The sequence below is a fragment of the Macaca fascicularis genome, chromosome 11, assembly GCF_037993035.2.
Source record: "Macaca fascicularis isolate 582-1 chromosome 11, T2T-MFA8v1.1".
In the NCBI taxonomy this organism is placed as follows: Eukaryota; Metazoa; Chordata; class Mammalia; order Primates; family Cercopithecidae; genus Macaca; species Macaca fascicularis.
In genome coordinates this window covers 128,707,696-128,734,635 of record NC_088385.1, presented here as the reverse complement: position 1 = coordinate 128,734,635, position 26,940 = coordinate 128,707,696, and the positions used below count along the sequence as shown (strand labels likewise).

Here is a 26,940-nt window from a genome sequence, read left to right as displayed (position 1 = left end):
CTATGTTAGCCAGGATGGTCTCGATCTCCTGACCTCGTGATCCGCCCGTCTCAGCCTCCCAAAGTGCTGGGATTACAGGCTTGAGCCACCGCGCCCGGCTAGAGTTTCACTCTTGTTGCCCAGGTGGGAGGGCAGTGGCGTGATCTCGGCTCACCGCAACCTCCGCCTCCCGGGTTCAAGCGATTCTCCTGCCTCAGCCTCCAGAGTAGCAGGGATTACAAGCATGCGCCAACACGCACGACTAATTTTGTATTTTTAGTAGACACGGGGTTTCTCCATGTTGGTCAGGCTGGCCTCGAACTCCCGACCTCAGATGATCTGCCCGCCTCGACCTCCCAGAGTGCTAGGATTACAGGCGTGAGCCACCGTGCTGAGCAAAGTTTTCCTTTTTTTTAGAGCGTCTCCCTCTGTTGCCCAGGCTGGAGTATAGTGGTGTTACCATAGCTCATTGCAGCCTTGGCCTCCTGGGCTCAGGCAATCTTCCTGCCTCAATCTCTCAAAGGAGCTGGAATTGCAGGTGCGATGCCTGGCTAATTTTTTTTTTTTTTTTTTTTTTTTTTGAGACGGAGTCTCGCTTTGTCGCCCAGGCTGGAGTGCAGTGGCCGGATCTCAGCTCACTGCAAGCTCCGCCTCCCGGGTTTACACCATTCTCCTGCCTCAGCCTCCCAAGTAGCTGGGACTACAGGCGCCCACCACCTCGCCCGGCTAGTTTTTTGTATTTTTAGTAGAGACGGGGTTTCACCATATTAGCCAGGATGGTCTCGATCTCCTGACCTCGTGATCCGCCCGTCTTGGCCTCCCAAAGTGCTGGGATTACAGGCTTGAGCCACCGCGCCCGGCCCGCCTGGCTAATTTTTGTATTTTTTGTTTGAGATGGGGTCTCAAACTCCTGGGCTCAAGAGATCCTCCTGCCTTGGCCTCCTGAATAGCTGAGACCACAGGTGTGTGCCACCATACCTGGCTTAAAATTTGTTTTAAGTTTTCGTAGAGGCTCACCTAATCAGGGTGAGGCATAATACCAGTAGCCCAGGCCCAATAAAAACAAGACACAGGAAGGAGGTATCCTTATGAGTATATTTATGTGTCACACACACATGTACACACTCAACGCTGGACGGAAGGGAGGTTGAGACGGACAGGAGGAGGCACCCAGGTGGCACTGGCACAGGGGAGGAGAGGGGACACAGCGAGTGTGTGGCCCCACTTTGGCCCCCTCCGGCTCTTCCTGGAGCTGGAAGAACAGGAAATGCTTATTCTCTTAGAGGACAGTTTCAAAGTGCAGAAATTTCTCTTACAAAAAGCCTCTTCCCTCCACGCTCTGCCCCTTGCTGAAGCCCAGCCCCTTGCACAGGCTGTCCGTGAGGCTGGGGCAGGACAAGGTCATGGGGAAGGGCGTAAGGCCAAAGAATTGGAAGGGCCCAGACCACATGGGCCTAGGCATAGTGGCTGCCGGGCGTCAGGGGGTGGTCCCCTCTGTGGTCCAGCTGGTCCTGTAAGCGAGCAAACTCCGCCAGCTCGTTGAGCTCCTGGAACTGTCGGTCCGTCTTATGGCTGACCAGTGAGCGGTAGAAGTGGACGGCGAAGACAATAAAGATCAGGCCGAAGGGCACCATGATGGTGGTCGAGGCGATGGCGGCTGCCTGGCCCGGGGTGATGCCGCTGGTGCTGACGTTGGCGGCTGCACCACTGGCGGGGGGCTTGCTGGTGGGCCTCGGCTGGCCTGGCTGCTTCTTGAGGGGCAAGAACTTGACCCAGCAGAGCAGCACGACCTCGGCCAGGAAAAGCAGCGTGCCGATGACGGTGGAGAAGGCCCAGGCCAGCTCGATGTGGCGGTGCATGCGCTCGTGGGGGGACTCCTTGACCGAGTTGAGGTTGTGCACGTTGCTCACCGCCTCGATGTTGGGCAGGATGCAGGTGCTGATCATGAGTGCAAACAGGTGCACAGCCACCAGCACCGTGGTGCAGGCACTGAAGGCGATGAGCAGCCCTGGCGGGTAGTCGTGGTCAGCGTCCAGCTGCACCTCCACCATTGCCACCTGCAGGGGGACAGGCGGAATGAGTGCCAGCAGTCCCAGCCCCCACTGCTAATCTTCAGTCCTGGCTCTCCTCCTGTCAGGCTCTGCGACCCTGGTCAGTCGCGTGGCCTCTCCAAGCCTCAGTTTTCATTTATCTATAATGGGGATAGTAAGGCCTATTCACCTGGGGATGAGAGTGGCATAAAGTCCTACAGAGAGCAGGAGCCAAGGCCGCCTGGATCTGAATCCCAGTCCTGGCACTCACTAACTGTGCAACCCTGGGAAAGTCACTTAACCTCTCTAAGCCTCAACTTTCTTATCTGTAGAAATAGGGATATAATACTAGTTCATAGGATTTTTTTTTCCCTCAGACAGAGTTGTGTTCTTTTGCCCAGGCTGGAGCCCAGTGGTGCGATCTCGGCTGACTGCAACCTCCACCTCCTGGATTCAAGTGATCCTCCTGCCTCAGCCTCCCAAGTACCTGGGACTACAGGCATGTGCCTACACTTGACTACTTTTTTGTACTTTTGGTACAGACAGGGTTTCACCACGTTGGCCAAGCTGGTCTCGAACTTCCAACCTCAGGTGATCCACCTGCCCGCCTCAGCCTCCCAAAGTGTGGGGATTACAGGTATGAGCCACCACACCCAGCCAATTCATAGAATTATTTTAACAATTAAATGAGAGCTGGTACATGGTACCACCTCCCAAATCACGGCTATTACCACCTGGTCAGGTATTAGAAACCAGCCGCAGGCACAGTGGCTCACGCCTGTAATCTCTACACTTTGTGGAGGCCGCGGTGGGAGGACTGCTTGAGGCCAGGAGTTAGAGAGCAGCCAGGCAACACAGAGAAACCTCACCTCTACAAAAATTTTTTTTAAATTAGCTGGGGGTGGTGGTGTACACCTGTAGTTCTGGCTACTTGGGAGTCTGACGGAGAAGGATTGCTGGAGCACAGGAGTTTGAGGTGGTGGTGAGCTATGACCGCACCACCGCCCTCCAGTCTGGGCACCAGAGCAAGACCTTATCTCTAAAAAAAATAAAATCAGGCCGGGGCCAGTGGCTCATGCCTGTAATTCCAGCACTTTGGGAAGCTGAGGTGGGTGGATCACCTGAGGTCAGGAGTTGGAGACGAGCCTGGCTAACATGGTGAAACCCCATCTCTACTAAAAATTAAAAAAAATAGCTGGGCGTAGTAGCACACGCCTGTAATCCCAGCTACTTGGGAGGCTGAGGCAGGAGACTCACTTGAACCCGGGCAGTGGAGGTTGCAGTGAGCTGAGATCGTGCCACTGCACTCCAGCCTGGGCAACAGAGTGAGACTCTAACTCAAAAATAATAATAACAATTAAATAATTAAATTAAAATTAACACCAACCACCATCAGTGGTCAAAATGGTAAATTTTGTTATGCGTGTTTTACTATGGTTAAAATAAAAGCATTTAAAAAAGCAATCACCAGCCACCATTCCTGTTGGCCCCACATCCTCACACCCAAGCAGAGGCTTGTCCTTCATGCCCTGCTCTGAGGACATGCAGAGGGGTGGTGGCTGCTCTCCCAGGGCACACCCAGGCCCTTCTGAGAACACAGTGCACGACCTGAGAAGTACAGAGCAGGCTTCCCAGAAGCGATGGGCTCAGCTGGTGCAGGCTGGGTGGCCAGTACACCCTGGGGCTGTCTCCTCCCCAGCTGCAGGGCTGACCACCAGCTGTCCCCAGTTCCTGGAGACCTGTGGACCCGAGGTCACCAGGAGCATGCTCCGGGCCAGACACCCGCTGCTCCTCACCTGGGCCTTGCAAGTCACCCCCATGCAAAGGAGCCAGCTCATCAGATCTGGGCTGGGAACAGCCAGCAGTGGGCACACAACCACGGTCAACCCATGAGGGCTGGAGGGACGGGGGTAGGGAGATGGCGGTACCTATGGCAGTCATTCCATCAAGGACAGTGACTCTTTATAAGGTGTTTGCTATGTATGTGGCAGGCTCAGAGTGGACAGCCTAATGTTGAAGTTTCTCCATTAGCCGCACACCAGCCTGGCCCCCAGCAAGCAGGGAATTCCTGTCCTCACCCCTCCTGCCCTAGGTAGGGGTGTGGGCTCCTTCCTTCCCCACTGCTCTCCTTTTACAGTCTGCCTGGCTTCGACCCTGACTCCCCTGCCCTTGATTAGCCTGTATGACTCTGGCAAGCTCTCAACTTTCTGCACCTCTGTTTCCACATCTGTAAAATGGGAATAAATGGGACAAGCCTCGAAGGCTTCTTGTGAGGATTAAGAGTCAATCCATGTAAAACAGGTAGTGTCTGGCACACAACAAACCCTCAATAAAAGCGAGCTTTATTATTACCCAGTTTAGGAACCTCATCCCCACCCCACAGTCTCTTTATAACATCCTCCTGGGGCTTCTACCCTCCTGCAGAGGGGCACGCTCAGGCAGAAAGAACGCCAGGTCAAATCGGCAAACCCATGTTCCAGCTCCATAACCGCCTGTTCACCCGTAACCTTGGCCAAGACCCTCCTCTCCACCCATAAAAGAAGGGGATGCAGTGAGATGAAGGTCACAATCTGGATCTGACTTGGGGTCGGATATCTCTGAGAATCTGAAGATGGTGGACACTATCCTTTTCTTTTTTTTTTTGATGGAGTCATTCTACCGCCCAGGCTGGAGTACAATGGTGTAATCTCAGCTCACTGCAACCTCTGGCTCATGGATTCAAGTGATTCTCCTGCCTCAGCCTCCCGAGTAGCTGGGATTATAAGGGCCTGCCACCACGCCCAGCTAATTTTTGTATTTTTAGTAGAGATGGGGTTTCACCATGTTGGCCAGGCCGGTCTCGAACTTCTGACCTCGTAATCCACCCGCCTCGGCCTCCCAAAGTGCTGGGATTACAGGCGTGAGCCACCGCACCTGGCCTTGACACTCTCCTTAAAACAGCCAAGTATCATTTATTGACAGGACTTTTCTGACAATTTGAACGGGATTCGCAGGCTTTTGTCTAAGAATGCCCTCAGTGCACGTCGGTATGTACTTTTCAGTCCAGGCGTTTACAAAACATTTCAAGCTCATATAAATTTGGGGCAATGCCATCAGAATTTCTACCGTGTTTAAGATCTTTGGTGGCCGAAAGCCAGCCCTGAGAATTCTGAGTCCATGCGGGTGAGGGTGTCTCGGCACATGTGGGTGCTGGACACAAGACGTGGCACAGGTCACCAGGCCACGGCAGGTGGAGGGCCACATCCTGCAGCTCCCTTGTCTCTGCACCCGGGTCTGCCCACACCTGGAAGAGGAGAGCCCCTTCCAGCAGCCAGTGTCTCCTGCCACCTCCCCACCCCCAGCACTTCCTCTTCCTGCTCTGGTCTGCCACCCCGGAACCTGAAACCGGAGACAGGACAAGCAGCAGCGGCCGTTAGTGAGCTGCCCCAGGTCCACTGCTACTGATCCACTCACTGGAAATGTCTGGAGCCTTTAGGTGTCTTAGGCCCTGAGCTGGCCGCTGGGGTGTGTATGAGGGGCCTGTACACAGGTCTACAGTCCTACTCTGCTCCCTACTTGGTGCCTCACCTGCGCCCCAGCCACCCTCAAGGTAGTGTCTCTCCCCCTCTATGCAGTCAGGACCACAGAGCACACCACACGGCTGGCTGCAAACTGGCTCCTCCACTTCCACAGCTATTGACCTTGGATAAGGTTCTCAACGTCTCTGTACCACAGCTTCCACATCTATAAAATAGAGGCTGACAGGCGTGGTGGCTCATGCCTGTAATCCCAGCACTTTGGGAAGCTGAGGCAGGTGGATCACTTGAGGCCGGGAGTTCCAGACCAGCCTGGCCAACATGGTGAAACCCTGTCTCTACTAAAAATACAAAAATTAGCCAGGCGTGGGCCGGGCGCGGTGGCTCATGCCTGTAATCCCAGCACTTTGGGAGGCCGAGGCAGGCAGGTAACTTGAGGTTAGGAGTTCAAGACCAGCCTGGCCAACATGGCGAAGCCCCGCCTCTACTAAAAATACAAAAAAAATTAGCTGCGTGTGGTGGGACGCACCTGTAATCTCAGAAAATTGGGAGGCTGAGGCACAAGTATCACTTGAACCTGGAGATGGAGGTTGCAGTGAGCTGAAATCGTGCCATTGCGCTCCAGCGTAGGCAACAGAGTGAGATACCATCTCAAAAAAAAAAAAAAAATTAGCTGGGGTGTGGTGGTGGGCACCTGTAATCCCAGCTAATTGGGAGGCTGAGGTAGGAGAATCTCTTGAACCCAGGAGGCAGAGGTTGCAGTGAGCCAAGATAGCACCACTGCACTCCAGTCTGGGTGACAGAGCATGGTCTCAAAAAAAAAAAAAAAAAGAGAATCCTATTAGTTATTAATACCATTATTCTTCTTTCACAAACAAGGAAACTGAGGCTTAGAAAGGTAATGTCAGCTGTCCAAAGGGTTACTCTGCTGCTGGATTCAAAACCAAGTCCACTTGGCTCCACAGCCCGGGTATGAAGGGGGCAAAGGAGCACCTCCCTCACATGGTGGCTGAGATTAAACGTAGTCTTCATATCTAGATGTTTAGCATAGCGCCAGCTACAACAGCTCAACAAATCTTGGTTAAAAAGAAAAACACAGGGCCGGGCGCGGTGGCTCACATCTGCAATCCCAGCACTTTGTGAGGCTGAGGCAGGCAGACCACATGAGGTTGGGAGTTCGAGACAAGCCTGACCAACATGGAGAAACCCTGTCTCTACTAAAAATACAAAATTAGCTGGGCATGGCAGCGCTAATGTGAGACCCTATTGCACACACACAGAAAAAAAAATTAGCTGGGTATAGTGGGCATGCCTGTAGCCCCAGCTACCTTTTTTTTTTTTTTTTTTTTTGAGATGGAGTCTCACTCTGTCACCCAGGCTGGAGTGCAGTGGCATGATTCGGCTCACTGCAACCTGCCCCTCCCAGGTTCAAGCGATTCTCCTGCCTCAGCCTCCTGAGTAGCTGGGATTACAGGTGCCTGCCACCATGCCCAGCTAACTTTTGTATTTTTAGTAGAGACGGGGTTTCATCATGTTGGTCAGGCTGGTCTCAAACTCCTGACCTCAGATGATCTCCCTGCCTCAGCCTCACAAAGTGCTGGGATTACAGGTGTGAGCCACCGTGCCCAGCCAGTCCCGGCTACTTGAGAGGCTAAGGCAGGAGGATCCCTTGAGCCCAGGAGTTCGAGGCTGCAGTGAGCTATGATCGCATCACTACACTACACACTGGGCAACAGAGCAAGACTCTATCTCTAAAAAAAAAGAAAAGAAAAAAGGAGAAAAACAGAGCTTGAAGTCCATGGAAGAGAAATGGTGCCTGGATACCCTCAGCTCAGGCTGGAGACAGGGACCCCATATGCCCACCTTCCAACCCCAACTCTGGACCTCGCTTGCTATATTTAGAGGCAGCTCCAGCTCCAAACCCCAGCCACAAGGATGTGCACCCCACGCCACACCTGGCCTGATGGCCACCTCCACAGGACAGAGACCACCACGTTCCACACCGTTAGTCACACCCACAGGCTTCAGGGCCAGAAAGCAGTGCAGCTGTTGGGACGCACGTGGCCCGGGGACACCCACAGTCGCCAGCTCTCCCTGAGGTCTTGGGCTGCGGAGAGGGGAGAGGCTCTCCGAGGAAGAAGAAAGGGCCTGCTGCCCGGCTCCGGAAGAAACCCCATTACCCTCACTGGACCCTACGATTCCTGGAACTCCGTGCACATAGGCAGGCTGTATGTGCCCACACTTGGGACCAAGTTCAATGCCACAGGGTTCAGGGGGCTGTGTAAAAGAATGATTCAAAGTGAGAAGAAAGGAACGGTTGGCACGTGTCACGGAGCTGGATGAAAAATTCACAGGAATAAATACCACCACTTTTTCCAGGCTACTTCTTGCTCTGGAAATCTCCCCTCGGGTGGGGAGGGTGAGGGCCCAGGGGCCCTGCAGATCTGGCAGCTGACTGCCAGATCCCCAGCTGAGCCCCAGCGAGATTGGATCAGATCAGATCGCATGCAGCTTCACAAGGTAAATATAGCCCGTTGCCCAAAATAAACAGCCCCCAGCCAGCCACTGGCCGCCTGAACCTGGCGAGGCAAACCCTATAAGGGATAGGAAAGGCGAAAGACCACCAGCCCCACCTCACGCTAGTCCATGGATCCCCCCAGTAGGGTTTTGGCTAGAGATGCCAAACCTTAGCAAGGGCCAAGAAGAGGGTTACATAATTCTGCGAAGGGCAGGGCCTGGGTGGCCCTGGCAGACTGTACCAGGCGTCAGCCCACCTGGCCCGAGTGCCAGCTATCTCTCCTGGCTCCTGCTGGGCTCCATGGAGACCCTGGGCACCGGGTACCTGCCAGTCCAGGCCCTCTGAGGCAGCCCTCCCATGCTGTGCCTGACATCAGCTCCCACAGCCTTCCTTCCCCCAGCCTAGTTCTTTTCTTGACCACCCTTTTAGGAGGGTGTGTGGCTGCAGCCTGGAACATGAGGCCCTCTAGGCTGCAATCATGCAGCGTCACCCGGAGCTGTCTGAGCCTGCCAGCCCCACCTCAAATGCAAACCATCTCTTAAGAGGGTATTGAGGTCTAGTGTGCAGTGGTTTACAAAGTCTTGACCATGACAGTCCAGGACTCCACGTTTCTATAAATAGACACACATGCGTTTATAACAGAAACAAAAGTTTCATCAGTCAACATTTAGCCTTACAGCACACCAATAAGGTCTTGCAAGATGCAATGTGCGCTGCGACTTTGTTTCATTTCATCCTTATCTCATTCTAAATACGGCCAGGAGCTTGGTACCAAAGTTATCAAAAGAAAGAAACAACAAAATGTGCTGGTTGCAACTTACTACATTTGTTACAAGCCATGAATAGGCTGAATTTGCATACAGGGTCGGGGGGCACAGACCCAGACTTTCTCTTCAACCGGCTAATTCTTTTTTTGAGGCAGGGTCTCACTCTGTCGCCCAGGCTGGGGTGCAATTGGGTAATCACAGCTCACGGCAGCCTCAACCTCTCGGGTTCAGTGATCCTCCCATCTCAGCGTCCCAAACAGCTGGGACTAGAGGCACACACCAACATGCCTGGTTAATTTTTTTTTTTTTTTTTTTTGAGACGGAGTCTCACTCTGTCGCCCAGGCTGGAGTGCAGTGGTGCGATTTCAGCTCACTGCAACCTCCGTCTCCCGTGTTCACACCATTCTCCTGCCTCAGCCTCCCAAGTAGCTGGGACTACAGGCGCCCACCACCACGCCCGGCTAATTTTTTGTATTTTTTAGTAGAGACGGGGTTTCACCGTGTTAGCCAGGATGGTCTCGATCTCCTGACCTCATGATCTGCCAGCCTCAGCCTCCCAAACTGCTGGGATTACAGGCGTGAGCCATCGTGCCCAGCCATAAATATTTTTTGATAAGGGTATAAGCTCAAAAGTTTGAAGACAGGGCCGGGCACGGTGGCTCACACCTGTAATCCCAGCACTTTGGGAGGTCGAGCTGGGCGGATCATCTGAGGTTGGGAGTTCGAGACCAGCCTGACCAACATGGAGAAACCCCATCTCTACTAAAAATATAAAATTAGCCGGGCATGGTGGCACATGCCTATAACCCCAGCTACTCGGGAGGCTGAGGCTGAAGAATCGCTTGAACCCAGGAGGCAGAGGCTGCAGTGAGCCAAGATCGTACCATTCTACTCAAACCTGGGCAACAAGAGCAAAACTCAGTCTCAAAAAACAAACAAACAAAAAAGATCGGCTTAAATCAGAGGTCAGCACACTAGAGCCTGCAGACAGTAGTTTTTGTAAATAAAGTTTTATTGGCACACAGCCATGCCCACTCACTCACCTATTATCCGTGCTGCTTTCCAGCTACAACAGCAGAGTTGAAGAGTTACCACTGAGACCTGGTGGCTCCTTTCCACAAAAAGCCAGCTGACCCCTGGGTGACATCGATGATCCCCAAAGAGGGCTATCAAATAATAGTCCCACAAGATTATCATCTGAAGAAAAGTCTGTGGTCTTAGCAGTCTGAGCTGTTCCTTCCAGAGATCATATTAAAGAACCCTTAGAAACCCCATCAGAGAGAAATCTGCTGTCTATGTTTATTTTATTTGTTGTGAGATAGAGTCTCACTCTGTCACCCAGATTGGAGTGTGGCACCCTTACAGCTCACTGCAGCCTCGACCTTCTGGGCTCAAGTGATCCTCCTGCCTCAGCCTCCCAAGTCCTTGGGACCACAGGCATCTGCCACCATGCCTGGCTAATTTTTTTTTTATTATTTGTAGAGACGGGGTCTCCCTATGTTGCCCAGGCTGGTCTCCAACTCCTAGGCTCCGGCTATCCTCCTACCTTGGCCTCTCAAAGTACTGGGATTACAGGCGTGAGCCACTGCACCTGGCCTGCTGTCAATGTTTAAACTTTATATTCAGTTTTATTTCTCTACAGGAACTCTACCCTTCACCCCCACCCCACATTGATTACCTTAGGGCTGTCTTAGAAACCTACTCAGAGTTATCCTTCATTAGCCAGGGACCGGGCAGTCAGTGGAGCTCAACACTGCTCTTGGTCAAAATTCCAAAAATGTGCCACAGGCACTTGTGAAATTTTACAAATGTCTTCTCTGCTAGGCAGGAAGCACCCTCCCCTTGGGGAACACAGCATAATTCCCTTTCTCCATAGCCCAGCGTGCAAATCCAGCACGCAGAGTCTCACGTCTGGAAGATCTCAAAGGCCCAGTTAACAACTTGCATGGGCGGTGGAAACCAGAGGGTGGTAAAGTGGAAATGGCTCCCAGCCAGACAGACCAGAGCTTGAATGCTACTAGCTGGAGAATCTTAACCTCTAGGAGCCTTCGTTTTCCTGTTTACAGTACATACTTTTAAGAGCTATGGTGAGGATTCAGTAAGAATGAAAGAAAAGCGTTCAGGCTCATGCCTGGCATGACAGGGTTTCAGTAAACAGTAACCACAACCACCACCACCACCATCATAGAATTCATCATGTAACTCCTGTCTAAAACCTTCAATGGCTCCCTGCTGCCGATCCTAGAGTTCAAATTTCCCACCCAATCAAGGCCCTCCATCATCTTGCCTGGCTAAATTCACCGTTCTCTACTACTTCCTGAAGACCCTCAACCCCAACCACAGCCCCTGTACCTTTCCCCTAGGCCCTGTCATTTCTCATCTTTAACTGTTCCTGCCATTTCCTGTGACTTGAGGGCTCTTTCTCAAGTCCTAACTTCACCACACTCAAGGCTCAGCAAGAACCAGATTATTTTAACTCAGTTAACCCTTAGTAGCCCTAACACCATGGAAAAAAGGGTAAGCAAGTATCTGGGATACTTGGGTCAGATACTGTAAGTGCTTTGCAATTTTTTTTCTTTTTTTGAGATGGAGTCTTACTCTGTTTGTTGCCCAGGCTGGAGTGCAGTGGTGCGATCTCTACTCATTGCAACCTCTGCCTCCCGGGTTGAAGCAATTCTCCTGCCTCAGCCTCCCGAGTAGCTGGAATCACAGGAATGCACAACCATACCCGGCTAATTTTTGTATTTTTAGTAGAGATGGGGTTTCACCATATTGGCCAGGCTGGTCTCCAACTCCTGACCTCAGGTGATTCGCCCGCCTCGGCCTTCCAAAGTGCTAGGATTACAAGTGTGAGCCAACGTGCCCGGCTGTACTCCATTTTGAAGATGAGGAAACTGAGACCGAGAAAGGTTAAATGACTTACCTAAGGTCTTGCCCTTATAAGAGGTAGAGCTGGGATCTGAACCAACTTGTCTTGCTCAGGTGTCTGTTCTGACCTTGCTCTGCTTGAGCTTCTCAGCTCTGTTCTCCTACACTCTCTGATGCTTCCTCTCCCACAGCAAGGGTGCTACACCACAGCCACAGGGCTCTGCAGCTTCCCAGCCAGGTGACCACGGGCAAATCTTTCCTCTCAGTGACCACCTATACTCACCTGGTTATAGGAAGATCACACAACATGCTACGTGGGGCACCATCTAGCCTACGGCAACAGCCCAATCAACAACAGCAATAATAATTACTATCGGTGATCAGTACTAAGAATAGTAATAGCAATTTCTTGCCCATTTACATGGTCTCTGAACTCGGAACATGTCACAGAGGCTCAGTGTCTTATGATTTGAGTCCTTCCTTCCAACTCATTTTCATAGAAATTACAGGCAACTTCTGAACCAGTTCTAGAACTTGGGAACAAAAGGGTGCTGGCAGGCAGAGAACTGAGGAGGCAGATAATCCAAAAATAATTGATCCCAGGTCATGGAAAGCATTTTGTTTACAGCAGCAGGCTGACCTTCCCAATTATCTTCTGCTTAGGCTAATGTTACAGCCTGCCTTCCCCAGCAGACGAGATCGCCACATATGCTCACCAGTCCTGCAGGGGACGCGGTCAGGCTGAGGCTGGCTGCCTCTCAATGAAGTGTAAACTGAGGCACAGAGGGCGTGATTCAAAGCCCACAAGACTACTGTGGGCTTGAGGAGCTCTACAGGATGCTGATCCCACACTACATCCAGGCCGCCTTGCTTTGTATCTCTCGTTAGAGTTTGGAGGATGGCGCACCTGAGGCTTGCCGTTCCTAGAAATGCTGTCTGGAGCAAGAATCTCATCTGCAGATCGGAGAGGGTCCAGGCAAGGTGTGCGTCATCAGACCCTGAAAATTCCTCTGTGTTTCATGGGACCGGTCTGGTCTCAAAATGAATCTTCATGCAAGTCCATGGGAGAGCAGGATATGTGCCATCTCCATACACATAAAAAAAAACTGGCTTTGGCCAGGTACGGTGGCTCACACCTGTAATCCCAGCACTTTGGGACGCCAAGGCAGGTGGATCACCTGAGGTCAGGAGTTTGAGACCAGCCTGGCCAACATGGTGAAACCCCGTTTCTACTAAAAATACAAAAATGAGAGGCCGGGTGAGGTGGCGTGTGGCTGTAATCCCAGCTACTCAGGAGGCTGAGACAGGAGAATCGCATGAACCCAGGAGGCGGAGGTTGCAGTGAGCCGAGATCGCATCACTGCACTCCAGCCTGGGCAACAAAGAGGAAACTCCGTCTCAAAGGAAAAAAAAAAAAAAAAAAGAAAGAAAAGAAAACTGGCCTCAAAGAGGTAAAGCCTCTTGCCTGAGGTCACTCACCAGCCATCCCCAACACTTCCTGGCCACCTGGCCAGGCCCTTCTACCTGTGAAGTGGGGAACCTCTCAATCCCCTCCAGGCTTTGTGGGAGACCCTCCCTCAATCTCACCTGGTGACCCCATCCCTTGACTTTCCAGGTCTCTGGGAAGGAAGCCCTCTGGGGGCAGGAAGTTGGTTATGCTGACTCACAGGCCAACGGAGAGTAATTCAGGAAACTTGTCGCTCTGTTACCATGGCGTTGGGGCTGCTGGCACCCTCTCCTCTCTGAAGCTCACTTACAGGCTGGGTGTCTAAGTGGGAGTGGGGCATGGTCAGACCCTGCACCCAATCCCATCCCTCCTATAGATTTCCAGCTTCATGGCACATGCAGTTACCCTCTTGTAACGGCAGAATGGAGAGTATCCTGGGGTTTGGTCCTTCCCTGCCTGCAGAACTTTGGGGATTCCATCAGCAGAGCCGGCAAGCCTTCTCCACCCAGGAAGGGGAAAAGAAAAGTCCCCAAGAGACAGACAGGGTGGGCCAAAGCCCACTCCAAGCCATTGGCTGCCCCAATCTCCTGACTTCCTCACACTGTTTTTAGCAAGAGGAAGGAGGTGACATTTGACCATGAGGCCTGAGGCCTGTCTTTGAAAGGAAGAGGGGACTTGAGAAGGCAGGAAAATGTCATTCATCTGGATCTCACCCCTCAGGAGTGAGAAGGAGCTTGGGGCAGCTATAAACTCACGACCACAAGAAAAGGGGGAACCATTATCTTAAACCCGGAGCACTGCAGGGAAAAGCTGACAGCTGGTAGCTCCCCGCCCACCACCAATTATAAAACTCTTTGGCTTAAAAGAAACTCTTTTGCCCTGTTTTTCATTTCCTAGGCCTGTCTTAACATGTCCCTGGCTGGACATCAATCAGAGTTCCTATACACTGCAATGGGTACAAGTGCCTGAGCAAGTTCTGAACACTAACAGACCCGGGTTCAAATCCTGCTCCATGGGACTGGCTGTGCGGTCTTGGGAAAGCCCTTTGACAAAACCATCACAGAGGGTTGCTGAGGAGTAAGCCCAGGAGATAAGGCACCTAGCACTGAGTGAGTGTTTAGTAAATGCCGGCTGCTTTTAGAGATTCTTCAGGCACGAGGCAGAACCTGGTCTCTCAGGATTTGAAACAGAGCAGAATTCCGTGCTGTCTAAACTAAAATTGAGAGTGCTGTCTATACACACACACTCCCTGATCTCCTCTCAGGGGCTCCCTCAATTTTATTCCCAAACAGAAACTCTGGAGTAGCAGCCTTCTTTGATCAATTCAGGAATTGAGGCCCAGACAGGGAGAGTGAGTTGCTTGAGGTCACACAGGCAGCAAGTAGCTGAGCAGGGAGGGCTGCTGCCCACTCCCCATCTCCTGGCCTTTCCATGTGGCCCAGCACGCTCTGGGCCTTACAAAATTCAGGCTCTGCTGCAAGGCAAAGCAGGGAGAGTTCCAGACACACTCCCTTCCCAAGAAAACACGAAGGGTGCAGCCACTCCCTCCCTCAAGGCCAAGGGCTTAGCTCACTGGTGGCGGGGGCAGGAGTGCTCTGGTCTACAGAACTTGGGGGGCGGGGGCAGAGTTCATTCACAAAGGCTGATATCACCGAAAGTGGTAACAATGTAGTTATTATGTAGTCCCCTGCTTCCGGAGAAACTTCAATATGCCAAGCCTGAGGGTATCCCCAGAGCCACTTCTCAGGCCCATCGGCAGCCTCACCCACTCCACACCTCAGAGGCTTCCCACTCCAGCTCCTTAGGATGGTGGGGAAAGGAAAGCAAGCCTATCCCCTAGATCAAGAAAGAGCCCATTGGGCCGGGGGAGGTGGCTCACGCCTGTAATCACAGCACTTTGGGAGGCCAAGGTGGGCAGATCATGAGGTCAAGAGTTCAAGACCAGCCTGGCCAACACGGTGAAACCCTGTCTCTACTAAGAATACAAAAATTAGCCGGGCGTGGTGTCTGTAATCCCAGCTACTCAGGAGGCTGAGGCATGAGAATCGCTTGAACCCAGGAGGTGGAGGTTTCAGTGAGCCGGGATTGCACCACTGCACTCCAGCCTGGGCGACAGAGAGACTCCGTCTTGGAAAAAAGAAAAACTAAAACAGAAAGAGCCCATTCAACGGGAACACGTTCCTCTCTCCTCCCTCACACTCAGTGACTCAGTGGCAAGTTTCTGGAGGAAAAACTGAGGGTGCGGACTGGTTGTCAAACCCCCAGGCTGAGGCTCTCGGAAAATGCGGTGGAAAAGGGGTGTCAGGAAATCCCCTCTACGAGTTGATAAAAGAACAGAGCTAACACCTTCCGGCCTCGGGTGCGGGGGCACAAGACAGCTCAAGGTCTTGGTCCTCGTCCCCACCGCCTGACGCCCCCAGCTGGGTTAGTTTTTGAGTCCCTTCTTTCCCCACTGAACGCACGTGGGGCGGGCTTCTTACAGAGCTAACTTCAGGATGCAGCTACCACTCTTGCTGGGGCAGGCAAGTCCATGTGGAGGCACCCAAGCCCCCAAAGCCCGGACTCTGGTATGGCTTGTCACCACCCCAGATCGGAGTACTCGGCGCCCACTAGTGCTCACGTCCAGCAGCACCTCTGCCCCTTGCGCAGCGCTCACGACGGCTTCTCACAGCTCTTCCCCTCACCCCGGCCCGCCCGGCCCGCCCAGCTCGCTCCCCAGTGGGCCCCGTCGGGGCTGCGGGAGGGAGCAGCCAGGACAGCAGAAAGGGGAGGGCAAGGTGGCCCGAGCTCACCATGGCGAAGCCGGAGAGCAGAGCCGAGGTCCGGCTGGAGGCTTTGAGCTTGGCGCGGCTCAAATAGAGCTTGCGCCAGGACAGCGCCTGCATGGAGTGCTCGTTGAGACTCATCACCTCGGAGTAACTCTGGCCGATCCAGTCCGGGTAGGTGACGGCGGGCGGCGGCGGCGGCGGCGGCGGCGGCGGCGGCGGGGCTCCCGGAGGCTCCCCGTCCCCGCTGCGGCGGCGGCTCCGGCGGCTGCCGCTGGTGGTGCTGCCGCCGCTCGGGGGAAGCTCGGGGCTGCTGCGGCTCGGGGGCGGGGCGGGCTCCGGATGCATGGAGCACGCCGCCGAGGCGCGGGCCCGCCCGGGAGCCGCGAGGCACCTCCGCCGGAGGCAGCCGCCGCCTGCCCCCTACGCGGGCCCGGCCTCACCCGGCCGGCCGCACAGGATGAGGAGGACGAGGTCAAGGGAGCGCCCGCTGCCCCAGCACACAGGCCCCCGGCGCCGCTGGCAAAAGCCCCCGGGCTACAGCGACCCGAGACTGCGCGAGGGTGGTGTCCCGGATCCCCGGAGCTGGGACCCCCGGCGCGCGCCGCGATTGGCCGCCGCCCTGGGCTGTTTTGCATGCGCCCCGCCCACCTGTGCCCCGCCCACCAAGAGGTGGGCGTTGTTGTGGGCGTCACGTGACCCGCCCGCTCAGACGGCACCGCCCACGGTCCCTGGCTTGCCGCCGTCCGCACCTCTTCCAGGAAGCGCCCGACTGCCCGTTCCGGCTCCTGGCACCGCCCCTCTCCGCAGCTGCTTCTGTGGCCCTGCTCCCGGAGCTTGGACTCCTGGGTTGGGCCGCCTGAGGTCACCTCTGGGCGCCTCCTGAGGCCAATATCCCCTTTGGAACAAGGTGGTTCAAGGTCTGTAGGAAAAAGAGCGGCCGAGGTCTAGAGTTCAAGCCGTCAGTGTTTATTTGGCGCCCACTGGGTGCCAACACTGGTCTAGGTGCTGAGGCTGGGTAGGGTGATGAACGAGATGGACAAAATTCCATGCCCTCTTGGAGGCTGCATTCTGTAGGGGAAGACACACAAACACCAATGAGTCGATTTTATAATAGTTTAGAAGGTGAAAAGGTGGAGAAAAAATAAAGCGGGCTGAAGGAGTTGGGTAGTGCGGGGGCTGCAATTTTAATTTTAAAATACTCGGATTCAGGGCAGGGAGGTTTTTCTTTTCTTTTATTTTTTTAGGGTAAGGATTTTTGGTTTGTTGACCACTTTGTCTACCTGTGTTCACCAGCATCTGATACGTATTGAGGTGACCGGTTCCTGGTGGTTGTTTTTTTTTTTTTTTTGAGACGGAGTCTAGCTCTGTCGCCCAGACTGGAGTGCAGTGATGCGATCTGGGCTCACTGCAACCTCCACCTCCTCAGTTCAAGCGATTCTCCTGCCTCAGCCTCCCTAGTAGCTAGGATTACAGGCGCCCGCCACCATGCCCTGCTAATTTTTGTATTTTTAGTAGAGATGGGGTTTCACCATGTTGGCCAGGCGGGTCTGAAACTCCTGACCGTGATCCGCCCGCCTCAGCCTCCCAAAGTGCTGGGATTACAGGCATAAGCCACCGTGCCCAGCCTCCTGATATTTTTTAAACCTGTGAATCTTCAAACCCATTCAGCAAGTGTCTTCTGAGCAACTATTAAGTGCTATGCTGAGGGATTCCAGGAAAATGAAAGCCTTCATTGAATATTTTATATATATGTGTTTGTGTGTGTGTATATATGTTTTGTTTTTGTTTTTTTTGAGACAATTTTGCTCTTGTCGCCCAGGCTGGAGTGCAATGGCGCGATCTTGGCTCACTGCGACCTCCACCTCCTGGTTCAAGCGATTCTCCTGCCTCAGCCTGCTGCATAGCTGGGATTACAGGCGCCCGCCACCACGCCTGGCTAATTTTTGTATTTTTAGTAGAGACGGATTTTTGCCATGTTGGCCAGGCTAGCCTCGAACTCCTGACCTCTGGTGATCCGCCGGCCTCAGCCTCCCAAAGTGCTGGGATTACAGACATGAGCCACCACGCCCGGCCCGAATATATATATATATATATATATATTTTTTTTTTTTTTTTTTTTTTTTTTTTTGAGACCGAATCTCGCTCTGTCGCCCAGGCTGGAGTGCAGTGGCTGGATCTCAGCTCACTGCACGCTCCGCCTCCCGGGTTCAGGCCATTCTCCTGCCTCAGCCTCCCGAGTAGCTGGGACTACAGGCGCCCTCCACCACGCCCGGCTAGTTTTTTTTTTTTTTCTATTTTAGTAGAGACGGGGTTTCACCATGTGAGCCAGGATGGTCTCGATCTCCTGACCTCGTGATCTGCCCGTCTCGGCCTCCCAAAGTGCTGGGATTACAGGCGTGAGCCACTGCGCCCGGCCTGGCCCGAATATTATAGTGGGGTGTGGAGAGGGGCAGGAAATAAGCAAGGTCACACCTTGCTGACTTAGGTCACATTTAAGCTGAGACCAGAGCCCGCCATGCAGACAGGATCTAGCTTTCCAGGGCGGCGAGGGAACTGCTCATGCCAAGACCCTGAAGCAGGGATATTTAGCTGTTGGAGCATTGGAAGGACAATTTTGGGGAGCAGAGGTGAGGTGGGGGTGTATGCAGGACTGTGCTAGGGAGTGTCTCCTAGGAGGTCAGCTCCGGGGCAGGGACCTTTACTATCAGCTTCACAGCTCTACCCTTAGCATCTAGAATATTCCTCTGCATACAATCGGTGCTCAGTAATTTTTTGTTGAATGAATAACTATGGGAGAGACAGCAATGAGTGACAAGCATGTAACATTGCAAGTCAGCGAGGTGAAACTTAACTCTTGTCACCACTAGAGGGCGCGCCCCCACCCAACTGTTGTGGGATGAAAACCTCTGCCCCCCAAAAGTCTCTGGTTCCCGCAGAGGCCTGTCTTGGCTTTTTAAAAGTAAAGATTGGGCCGGGCGCGGTGGCTCAAGCCTGTAATCCCAGCACTTTGGGAGGCCGAGACGGGCGGATCACAAGGTCAGGAGATCGAGACCATCTTGGCTAACACGGTGAAACCCCGTCTCTACTAAAAAATACAAAAAACTAGCCGGGCGAGGTGGCGGACACCTGTAGCCCCAGCTACTCAAGAGGCTGAGGCAGGAGAATGGTGTAAACCCGGGAGGCGGAGCTTGCAGTGAGCCGAGATCACACCACTGCACTCCAGCTTAGGGGACAGAGCGAGACTCCGTCTCTAAATAAATAAATAAATAAATAATAAATAAAGATGGGGGCCGGGCGTGGTGCTTCAGGCTTATAATACCAACACTTTGGGAGGCCGAGGCGGGCAGAGCACAAGGTCAGGAGTTCCAGACCAGCCTAGCCAACATGCTGAAACCTCGTCTCTACTAAAAAAAAAAAATTAGGCCGGGCGCGGTGGCTCAAGCCTGTAATCCCAGCACTTTGGGAGGCCGAGACGGGCGGATCACGAAGTCAGGAGATCAAGACCATCCGGGCTAACACGGTGAAACCCCGTCTCTACTAAAAATACAAAAAATTAGCCGGGCGTGGTGGCGGGCGCTTGTAGTCCCAGCTACTCGGGAGGCTGAGGCAGGAGAATGGCGTAAACCCGGGAGGCGGAGCTTGCAGTGAGCTGAGATCCGGCCACTGTACTCCAGCCTCGGTGACAGAGCGAGACTCCTCTCAAAAAAAAAAAAAAAAACAAAAAACATTAGTCAGGTGTGGTGGCGCATGCCTTGTAATCCCAGCTACCGGGGAGGCTGAGGCAGGAGAATCGCTTGAACCCGGGAGGCGAAGATTGCAGTGGGCCAAGATCGCACCACTGCACTCCAGCCTGTAGACCCAGCGAGACTCCGTTTTAAATAAATAAATAAATAAATAAATGGCCGGGCGCGGTGCCTCACGCCTGTAATCCCAGCACTTTGGGAAACTGAGGCGGGTGGATCACAAGGTCAGGAGATCGAGACCATCCTGGCCAACATGCTGAAACCCCGTCTCTACTAAAAATACAAAAATTAGCTGGGCGTGGTGGTGTGTGCCTGTAATCCCAGCTACTCGGGAGGCTGAGCCAGGAGAATGGCTTGAACCCGGGAGGCAGAGGTTACAGTGAGCCAAGATCATGCCACTGCACTCCAGCCTGGTGACAGAGGAAGACTCTGTCTCAAATAAATAAATAAAATTTAAAAAATAAATACAAAAAATTAGCCGGGCTTGGTGGCAGGCACCAGTACTGTCAGCTACACCAGAGGCTGAGGCAGGAGAATGGTGTGAACCCGGGAGGCAGAGCTTGCAGTGAGCCGAGATCGCGCCACTGCACTCCAGCCTGGGAAACAGCGAGGCTCCGTCTCAAAAAAAAAAAAAAAATTGGGGAATTTGGAATTTGAAATCTCACACTACTGGCCTTGTTTCCCTGGTGGCCTTTGTACTTTTTTTTTTTTTTTTTTTTTTTTTTTGAGACGGAGTCTCGCTCTGTCGCCCAGGCTGGAGTGCAGTGGCACGATCTCGGCTCACTGCAAGCTCCGCCTCCCAGGTTCACGCCATTCTCCTGCCTCAGCCTCCCAAGTAGCTGGGACTACAGGCGCCCACAACCGCGCCCGGCTAATTTTTTTGTATTTTTAGTAGAGACGGGGTTTCACCGTGGTCTCGATCTCCTGACCTTGTGATCCGCCCGCCTCGGCCTCCCAAAGTGCTGGGATTACAGGCTTGAGCCACCGCGCCCGGCCACTTTTTTGTTTTTGAGACGGAGTCTCGCTCTGTCACCAGGCTGGAGTGCAGTGGCGCGATCTCAGCTCACTGCAACCTCCACCTCCCAGGTCCAAGTGATTCTCCTGCTTCAGTCTGCCGAGTAGCTGGAACTACAGGCGGGTGCCACCACGCCCAGCTAATTTTTGTATTTTTAGTAGAGATGGTGTTTCACCATATGGACCAGATGGTCTCCATCTCTTGACCTCGTGATCTGCCCGCCTCAGCCTCCCAAAGTGCTGGAATTACAGGTGAGAGCCACCATCTCTACTAAAAATACAATAGCCAGGTGTGATGGGGCACACCTGTAATCCCAGCAACTGGGGAAGCTGAAGTAGGATAATCGCTTGAACCCAGGAGGTGGAGGTTGCATTGAGCTTAGATCATGCTGCTGCACTCCAGCCTGGGCGACAGAGGGAGACTCCGTCTCCAATAAAAAAAAAATAGTGACAGTATACAGCGAGCGTCTCCCCATGTTGTGCATGCTGATCTCAAACTCCTGGGCTCAAGGGATCCTCCTATATGGGCCTCCCAAAGTTCTGGAATTACAGTCATGAGCCACTGTGCCCAGCCTATGTAAACATTTTATTTTATTTTATTTTTATTTTAAAATGGAGTCTCTCTCTGTCCCCCAGGCCGGGTGCAGTGGCTTGATCTCGGCTCACTGCAACCTCCACCTCCTGGGTTCAACCGATTCTCCTGGTTCAGTCTCCTAAATAACTGGGATTACAGGTGCCCACCACCACACCCAGCTATTTTTTTGTATTTTTAGTAGAGACAGGGTTTCACTATGTTGGCCAGGCTGGTCTCGAACTCCTGACCTCAAGTGATCCACCCATCTCAGCCTCCCAAAGTGCTGGGATTACAGGTGTGAGCCACTGTGCCCACCCTATTTAAACATTTTATTTTATTTTTATTTTATTTTTATTTTTCTTTATTTATTTTTTTTTTGAGACGGAGTCTTGCTCTGTCACCCAGGCTGGAGTGCAGTGGCCAGATCTCGGCTCACTGCAAGCTCCGCCTCCTGGGTTCACGCCATTCTCCTGCCTCAGCCTCCCGAGTAGCTGGGACTACAGGGACCCGCCACCTCGCCCGGCTAGTTTTTTGTAATTTTTAGTAGAGACGGGGTTTCACCGTGTTAGCCAGGATGGTCTCGATCTCCTGACCTCGTGATCCGCCCGTCTCGGCCTCCCAAAGTGCTGGGATTACAGGCTTGAGCCACCGCGCCCGGCCTATTTTTTTTTTTTTTTAAGACAGAGTCTCGCTCCGTCCTCCAGGCTAGAGTGCAGTGGCTCAATCTCAGCTCACTTCAATCTTCAACTCCTAGGTTCAAGCAATTCTTCTGCCTTAGCCTCCTGAGTATCTAGGATTACAGGTGCCCGCCAGCACACTCAGCTAATTTTTTATATTTTTAGTAGAGACAGGGTTTCACCATGTTGGCCAGGCTAGTCTCGAACTCCTGAACTCAGATGATCTGCCTGCCTCAGCCTCCCAGAGTGCTGGGATTACAGAAGTGAACCACTGCGTCTGGCCTTATTTATTGAGACAAGGTCTCAGTAGTCACCCAGGCTGGAGTGCAGTAGCACCATCTCTACTAAAAAAAAAAAAAACTAGTTGGGAATGGTGGTGCGTTCCTGAAATCCCAGCTACTAGGGAGGCTGAGGCCTAATCACTTGAACCTGGGAGGCAGAGATTGAGTGAGCCGAGATCTCACCAGTGCACTCCAGCCTGGGGGACAGAGTGAGACTCTGTCTCTAAATAAATAAATAAACAAACAAACAAGGCTGGGCATGGTGGCTCATGCCTGTAATCCCAGCACTTTGGGAGGCTGAGGCGGGTGGATCAGCTGAGAGGACAGGAGTTCAAGACCAGCCTGACCAACATGGAGAAACCTCCTCTCTACTAAAAATACAAAAATTAGCTGGGTGTGGTGGCACGTGCCTGTGATCCCAGCTACTTGGGAGGCTGAGGCAGGAGAACCGCTTGAATCTGGGAGGCGGAGATTACGCCATTGCACTCCAGCCTGGGCAATAAGAGCAATACTCCGTCTGAATAAATAAATAAATAAATAAGCCAGGTGTGGTGGCATGAGCCTGTACTCCCAGCTTCTTGGGATGGAGGCGCTGGTGATTGCTCCACTGTCCTCCAACCTAGGCAATAAAGCGAGATCCTGTCTCAAATAAAAAACAACCAAATAAGGCTGGGTGCGGTGGCTCACACCTGTAATCCTAGCACTTTGGGAGGCAGTGAGCCGAGATCGCGTCACTGCACTCCACCCTGGGTGACAGAGCGAGACTCCATCTCCAAAAAAATAACAAAAACAACAAAAAAAACTAAATAAATAAATGAATCACAGGCCGGGTGTGGTGGCTCATGCTTATAATTCCAACACTTTGGGAGGCGGAGGCAGTGGATCACTTAAGGTCAGGAGTTAGAGACCAGCCTGGCCAACATGGCGAAACTCCATCTCCATTAAAAATACAAAAATTAGGCCAGGCACGGTGGCTCATGCCTGTAATTCCAGCACTTTGGGAGGCTGAGGCAGGTGGATCACCTGAGGTCAGGAGTTCAAGACCAGCCTGGTCAACATGGTAAAAGCCCATCTCTTCTAAGAATACAAAAATTAGCCGGGCTTGGTGGTGCGTGCCTATAATCCCAACTACTTGGCAGGCTGAGGCAGAAGAAGTTCTTGAACCCGGGAGGTGGAGGTTGGAGTGAGCAGAGATCACGCCACTGCACTATAGCCTAGGTGACAGTGTAAGACCCTGTGTCAAAATAAAATTAGCCGGGCGAGGTGGCTCACGCCTGTAATCCCAGCTCTTTGGGAGGCCAAGGCAGGCGGATCATGAGGTCAGGAGTTTGAGATGAGTCTGGGCAACACGGTGAAACCCTATGTCTACTGAAAATACAAAAATTAGTCAGGCGTGGGGGTGCACACCTGTAGTCCCAGCTACTTGGGAGGCTGAGGCAGGAAAATCGCTTGAACCCGGGAGGCAGAGGTTTCAATGAGCCGAGATCATGCCACTGTACTCCAACCTGGGCGACAGAGCAAGACTCCATCTCAAAAAAAAAAAAAAAAAAAGAAATTAGTTGGGCGTGGTGGCCCTGCCTGTAATCCCAGCTACTCTGGAGGCTGAGGCAGGAGCACTGCTTGAAACCGGGAGGCGAAAGTTGCAGTGAGCCGAGATCCTGCCACTGAACTCAGCCTGGGCGACAGAGGCAGATTCAGTCTCAAAAAATACATACATACATACATATATACATCACGTCGCTATCACCCCAGGGCCTCCCACTGGCTACTGCCAATGGAAACAGGTTCAGTGAACAAAATAATGCAATGTCCTTGGTTCCCAGAAACCCCCAGTTCAGGACTAGGAACACACAACATTTAGCAGCTAAGGGGGCCTGAGGTCTGGAGGGGGAAGAGGCCGGAAGCTGGGAGGAGAGATTTGCTGATTTTAGAGGAACAAGAGGATCTGGGAGTGGGTGACTCAGAGGGGGCTTTGGGGTGGGGAGGGTTTCCTTTCCCCAGCTCCTATGTCACGCTCCTCATCCCTCTCCTAATTCTGTGTGGTTTGAATTTCCCCATCTGCACAGATCAGAAGTAATAAAAATATTATCCAGACTTGGGTGGGATGTCTGGGCCATCCCTGCCTCCTGCCCCAGGATCCTAGAGGGGTTCATGGTTAGTAACTTTTCCCCACTGTTCTTTTTTTTTTTTTTGGTGGTGGGGAGACAGGGGTTTCACTGTGTTACCCAGGCTGCATTCGGACTCCTGGGCTCGACACGCATGCACCACCAAGCCCCGCTAGAACAATGTTTTCATACCCCTGGTGATGGGAAGCTCACTCCTTCTAGAAGCTGAGCATGTCTGATTGGTTGTCTGATACTTCAAAAGTTGTCCTTGTATGGAGCTGGGGGCAGCTTCCCTGTCAGTCCTTCCTTGTGTCCTGACTCAGAATGCATGAAATCCCTTTGTCAGCCAGGCCTGGTGCCAGCTCCACAAGACATCTGGGAGGCATCTTTTGTGAGTGATCTTGAAGGTTTTCATGGTCAAAGAATTGGGGTGAAGGAGGCTGGAAACCAAGTGAGACACTGTCAGGGGGCTGGTTACAAAATGCAGAATGATGTCAGGTTGGTGAGCCCTAGAGTTGGTCTCAAAATGGTTGTCTGAGTCTGGAGCTTAGACTATGCCAGGGGAGTGTGAACTCTGTCTCCTTGCTCCCCAGTTTCTGGGCTTATAGGGCTCACTCTTCATCCCCCCACTCCTACCCCCTCACTGGTCAGAAGTCTTTGCTGGGTCTGTGTTTGTGCCCATGCCTTTTAAAAGTGAGAACTTTTTCTCACCTGGATAAGAAATCTTTGCTGATGACACGGTGACTCACGCCTGTAATCCCAGCATTTTGGGAGGCCGAGGTGTACGGATCACCTGAGGTCAGGAGTTGGAGACCAGCCTGGCCAACATGGTGAAACTCCATCTCTACTAAAAATACAAAAATTCAAAAATTATCCCAGCGTGGTGGCACATGCCTATAATCCCAGCTACTCAGGAGGCTGAGGCATGAGAATCACTTGAACCCGGGAGGCAGAGGTTGCAGTGAGCCGAGATCACACCATTACACTCCAGCCTAAGCCATACGGTAAGACTCTATCTAAAAAAAAAAAAAAAAAGAAAAAAGAAAAAGAAATCTTTGCCAACCACAGGGTCATGAAGATATTCACCTGTGTTTTCTTTTAAAAGTTTTAGGCCAGGCATGGTGGCTCATACCTATAATCTCAGCACCTGGGGAGGCCAAGTCGAGAGGATCACTTGATGCCAGGAGATTTGGGACCAGCCTGGACAACACAGTGGGACGCTGTCTCTACCTTCCACCCACCCCACCAAAAAAAAAGCATTTTTGCTTGTATGTTTAGGTCTGTGATCCATCTCATACTGATTTTTTCTATTTTTCTTTTATTTTTTGAGATGGAGTCTTGCTCTGTTTCCCAGGCTGGAATGCAGTGGCACGATCTCGGCTCACTGCAAGCTCTGCCTCCCAGGTTCACACCATTCTCCTGCCTCAGCCTCCCAAGTAGCTGGGACTACAGGCGCCTGCCACCACGCCCGGCTAGCTTTTTGTATTTTTAGTAGAGATGGGGTTTCACCATGTTAGCCAAGATGGTCTCGATCTCCTGACCTCGTGATCTGCCCTCCTCAGCCTCCAAAAGTGCTGGGATTACAGCCGTGACGCACCGCGCCCAGACTCTGTTTTTATTTTTTTATCAGAGACAAGGTCTTGCTCTGTTGCCCAGGCTGGAGTGCAATGGCTCTGCATAGGTGTGATCATTTCACACGACAGCCTCAAATTCATGGACGCAAGTGATTCTCACTCCTGCCTCAGCTTCTCAAGTAGCTGAGGCTATAGGCATGCACCACCACGTCCATCAATCAAATACAGATTTTTGAGTGAAGCAAGCTTTCCCCACTGAAATGCATGGACATTTTGGTCAAAAATCAGGTGACTACTATACATGAGAGTCTGTTTCTGAACTCTCTATTCTAGCCTGTTGATCTATTTGTCTACTCTTATGCCAATAGATAACTGTATTGATTACTCTAGGTTTAAAATAAATCTTGGGGGCCGGGTGTGGTGGCTCACGCCTGTAATCCCAGCACTTTGGGGGGCCAAGGTGGGTGGATCACTTGAGGTCAGGAGTTTCAGACCAGTCTGGCCAACATGGTGAAACCTCATCTCTACTAAAAATGCAAAAATTAGCCGGGCATGGTGGCCCATGCCTGTAGTCTCAGCTATTTGGGAGGCTAAGGCAGGAGAAACCTCGAACCCGGGAGACGGAGGTAGCAGTGAGCCAAGGTCGCGCCACTGCACTCCATACTGGGCGACAGAGTAAGACTCCATCTCAAAAGTAAATAAATAAATAAATAAATAAATAAAAATAAGTCTTGGGGGGAAAAAAACCCATGAATTCCTCAAAATTAAAAAAAAAAAAAAAAAGTCTCGACTGGGCGTGGTGGCTCACGCCTATAAATCTCAGCACTTTGGGAGGCCGAGGCGGGCGGATCACAAGGTCAGGAGTTTGAGACCAGCCTGGCCAACACAGTGAAACACTGTCTCTACTAAACATACAAATATTAGCCAGATGTGGTGGCACACACCTGTAGTCCCAGCTACTCGGGAGGCTGAAACAGGAGAATCACTTGAACCTGGGAGGCGGAGGTTGCAGTGAGCCAAGACAGGGCCATTGCACTCCAGCCTGGGTGACAGAGCAAGACCGTGTCTCAAAAAAAAAAA

The 26,940-nt window shown here is 52.4% G+C and overlaps 1 protein-coding gene across 2 annotated transcripts; it reads right to left on the bottom strand.

The window, feature by feature from the left end:
* Nucleotides 1–1,055: 1,055 nt before the first annotated feature.
* Nucleotides 1,056–25,133, bottom strand: LOC102129315 (calcium release-activated calcium channel protein 1). Of its 2 annotated transcripts, XM_074008132.1 has the most exons (4): nt 24,998–25,133; nt 24,479–24,726; nt 16,642–16,960; nt 1,056–2,036 (listed from the first exon to the last, which is right to left on the bottom strand). In XM_074008132.1, the coding sequence occupies exon 4, from the start codon at nt 2,028–2,030 to the stop codon at nt 1,434–1,436; it is 597 nt and encodes a 198-aa protein (XP_073864233.1). In that variant the 5' UTR covers nt 2,031–2,036; nt 16,642–16,960; nt 24,479–24,726; nt 24,998–25,133; the 3' UTR covers nt 1,056–1,433. The 2 variants fall into 2 exon arrangements, with proteins under 2 accessions (XP_073864233.1, XP_005572516.3); XM_005572459.4 differs by lacking the exons at nt 16,642–16,960; nt 24,479–24,726; nt 24,998–25,133 and adding an exon at nt 15,917–16,448.
* Nucleotides 25,134–26,940: the final 1,807 nt, after the last annotated feature.

Excerpts from the sequence above, each read along its gene's own strand:
- LOC102129315 (XM_005572459.4), bottom strand. The coding sequence starts at position 16,237 with ATGCATCCGGAGCCCGCCCCGCCCCCGAGCCGCAGCAGCCCCGAGCTT. Across the intron at positions 2,037-15,916 it reads TGCTCTCCGGCTTCGCCATG|GTGGCAATGGTGGAGGTGCA; the intron begins GTGAGCTCGGGC and ends GTCCCCCTGCAG.